The sequence below is a fragment of the Camelina sativa genome, chromosome 4 (assembly GCF_000633955.1).
Source record: "Camelina sativa cultivar DH55 chromosome 4, Cs, whole genome shotgun sequence".
Taxonomy (NCBI): Eukaryota; Viridiplantae; Streptophyta; class Magnoliopsida; order Brassicales; family Brassicaceae; genus Camelina; species Camelina sativa.
Window position 1 is genome coordinate 14,713,353 of NC_025688.1, and position 2,304 is coordinate 14,715,656.

The 2,304-nt window shown below is 42.3% G+C and overlaps 1 protein-coding gene across 1 annotated transcript; it reads left to right on the plus strand.

Moving 5' to 3' along the window:
- On the plus strand, window positions 8-1,896 carry LOC104780567 (transcription factor TCP14-like). Its single transcript, XM_010505065.2, has one exon. It carries the CDS (start codon window positions 76-78, stop codon window positions 1,600-1,602), a length of 1,527 nt encoding a protein of 508 aa, XP_010503367.1. The 5' UTR covers window positions 8-75; the 3' UTR covers window positions 1,603-1,896.

The following is a 2,304-nucleotide window of genomic DNA, read 5'->3' on the forward strand; positions in this document are numbered from 1 at the left end:
CACATATAAATAAAAACCAAAACCCTAATTTTTTATAAATATATATAAAAAATAGTTATAGCTCCTCACTTATATATGCAAAAGCCAACATCTAGTATCTTAAATGTCATAATGGACGGTGGAGACAACGTCGGAGGAGGAGACGATCACCACCGTCACCTCCATCACCACCACCGCCCTACTTTCCCTTTCCAGCTCCTCGGAAAACGTGACCCCGACGACAACCATCAACAACAACAGCAACAACCTTCACCTTCCTCCTCATCTTCTCTCTTCTCTCTTCATCAACACCAACAGTTATCTCAATCGCAACCTCAACCGCAATTGCAGCAAAAGCCGCAACCGCAGACAACAACGCAGAAGGAGTTATCACAAACGCAAGAGGACTCTACGGCGGTGGTGGCAGCTAAAAAACCGCCGTTGAAACGAGCGTCGACTAAAGACCGACACACAAAAGTAGACGGAAGAGGGAGGAGGATAAGGATGCCGGCGTTATGTGCAGCTCGAGTGTTTCAGCTAACGAGAGAGCTCGGTCATAAGTCCGACGGTGAGACAATAGAGTGGCTACTTCAACAAGCCGAGCCATCAGTTATCGCCGCCACCGGAACCGGAACTATCCCGGCGAATTTCACTTCTTTAAACATCTCCCTCCGTTCTTCAGGCTCTTCCATGTCTCTCCCTTCTCATTTCCGCTCCGCCGCTTCCACTTTTAGCCCTAATAACATCTTTCCTCCGGCGATGCTTCAACAACAACAGCAACAAAGAGGTGGTGGTGGCGGGTTTCTTCATCATCCTCATCTCCAGGGACGTGCGACGACGTCTTCTTTGTTTCCTGGTATAGATAACTTCACACCAACGACGTCGTTTTTAAACTTCCATAATCAGACAAAACAAGAAGGAGATCAAGATTCAGATGAGTTAAGTTCAGAGAAGAAAAGAAGACTCCAAACGACGTCGGATTTGCAACTACAGCAGCAACACCAACACGATCAAATCGGAAGCTATACTCTTCAATCTAGCAACAGTGGATCTACCGCCACCGCAGCAGCCGCCGCCGCCGCGCAGCAGATACCTGGAAATTTCTGGATGGTTGCGGCAGCCGCAGCAGCCGCGGGTGGGGGTGGTAACAACCAAACAGGAGGTCTTATGACAGCTTCCATTGGTGGTAGCGGTGGCGGCGAGCCTGTTTGGACGTTTCCTTCAATTAACACAGCGGCGGCTGCGTTATACAGAAGTGGCGTTTCAGGCGTTTCGGGCGGTGCGGTTTCTAGCGGTTTACATTTTATGAATTTTGCAGCGCCAATGGCATTTCTTACTGGACAACAACAACAACAACAACAGCTAGCAACAACTAGTAATCATGAGATCAATGAAGATAATAATAATAATAATAATAACAATAATGAAGGAGGAGGGAGAAGTGACGGTGGTGGTGGTGATCATCATAGTACACAGAGACATCATCATCATCAACAACAGCAGCAACAACATCATCATCATAATATTCTCTCCGGTTTAAATCAGTACGGACGGCAAGTTTCCGGCGAATCTCAGGCTAGTGGATCGCTTGGAGGAGGTGATGAAGAGGATCCACAAGATTAACCGTGGATTACTCTGCCGGCGGCGGTGGCGGCTAAAGGCGTTAGGCGGCTGTGTAATACTTTTGTTTTCGCCGTTAATTTTATTTACATTTCTTGTAGTAATTTTTTTTTGTTTTTGTTAAGTAAAAGAAAAAACAAAACACGTGAGATTTTTTTTTTTTAATTTTGATTTTTTTTTTACTTTGATTTAAATTTGATTTTTCTTGTGAGTGAGTGATTAAATAGTACTCGAGATTTTTTATGTCAGGTTTTTTGGATTTTGAGGAGAATATGACACTTTTTTATCATTATTATTTTTAAATGTTCTTTTTTCTCTGTTAGTGTCACTGTCTGTCTCGATTCTCAATCATCTTACTTTTCTTTATCCATTAGGAAATTTTAATTACGCATAAAGAAAATTTAGACTATTCTCCAAATACATTTTGGTTATACTCTCCATAAATTGAAACATTTATACATCCATCTTATTGTTATTTTGGTAAAACATTATGCTTAATACAAATGTCAAAATTGAGAAATTATTTTTGTCTAGGGGGGGATGAGATGGGCCTATCTCTTGGCCTACCAATCTCGTTCTCACTACTTGGCCCTTGAAGTTAGTTGTTTCAAAGCTAATAGAAAACAGCAAACTGTCTCGTTTGTTTTACATGGTCGAACGAAAACGATACAACAAACATATAAAAAGAGAAATATCTCGTGTGAT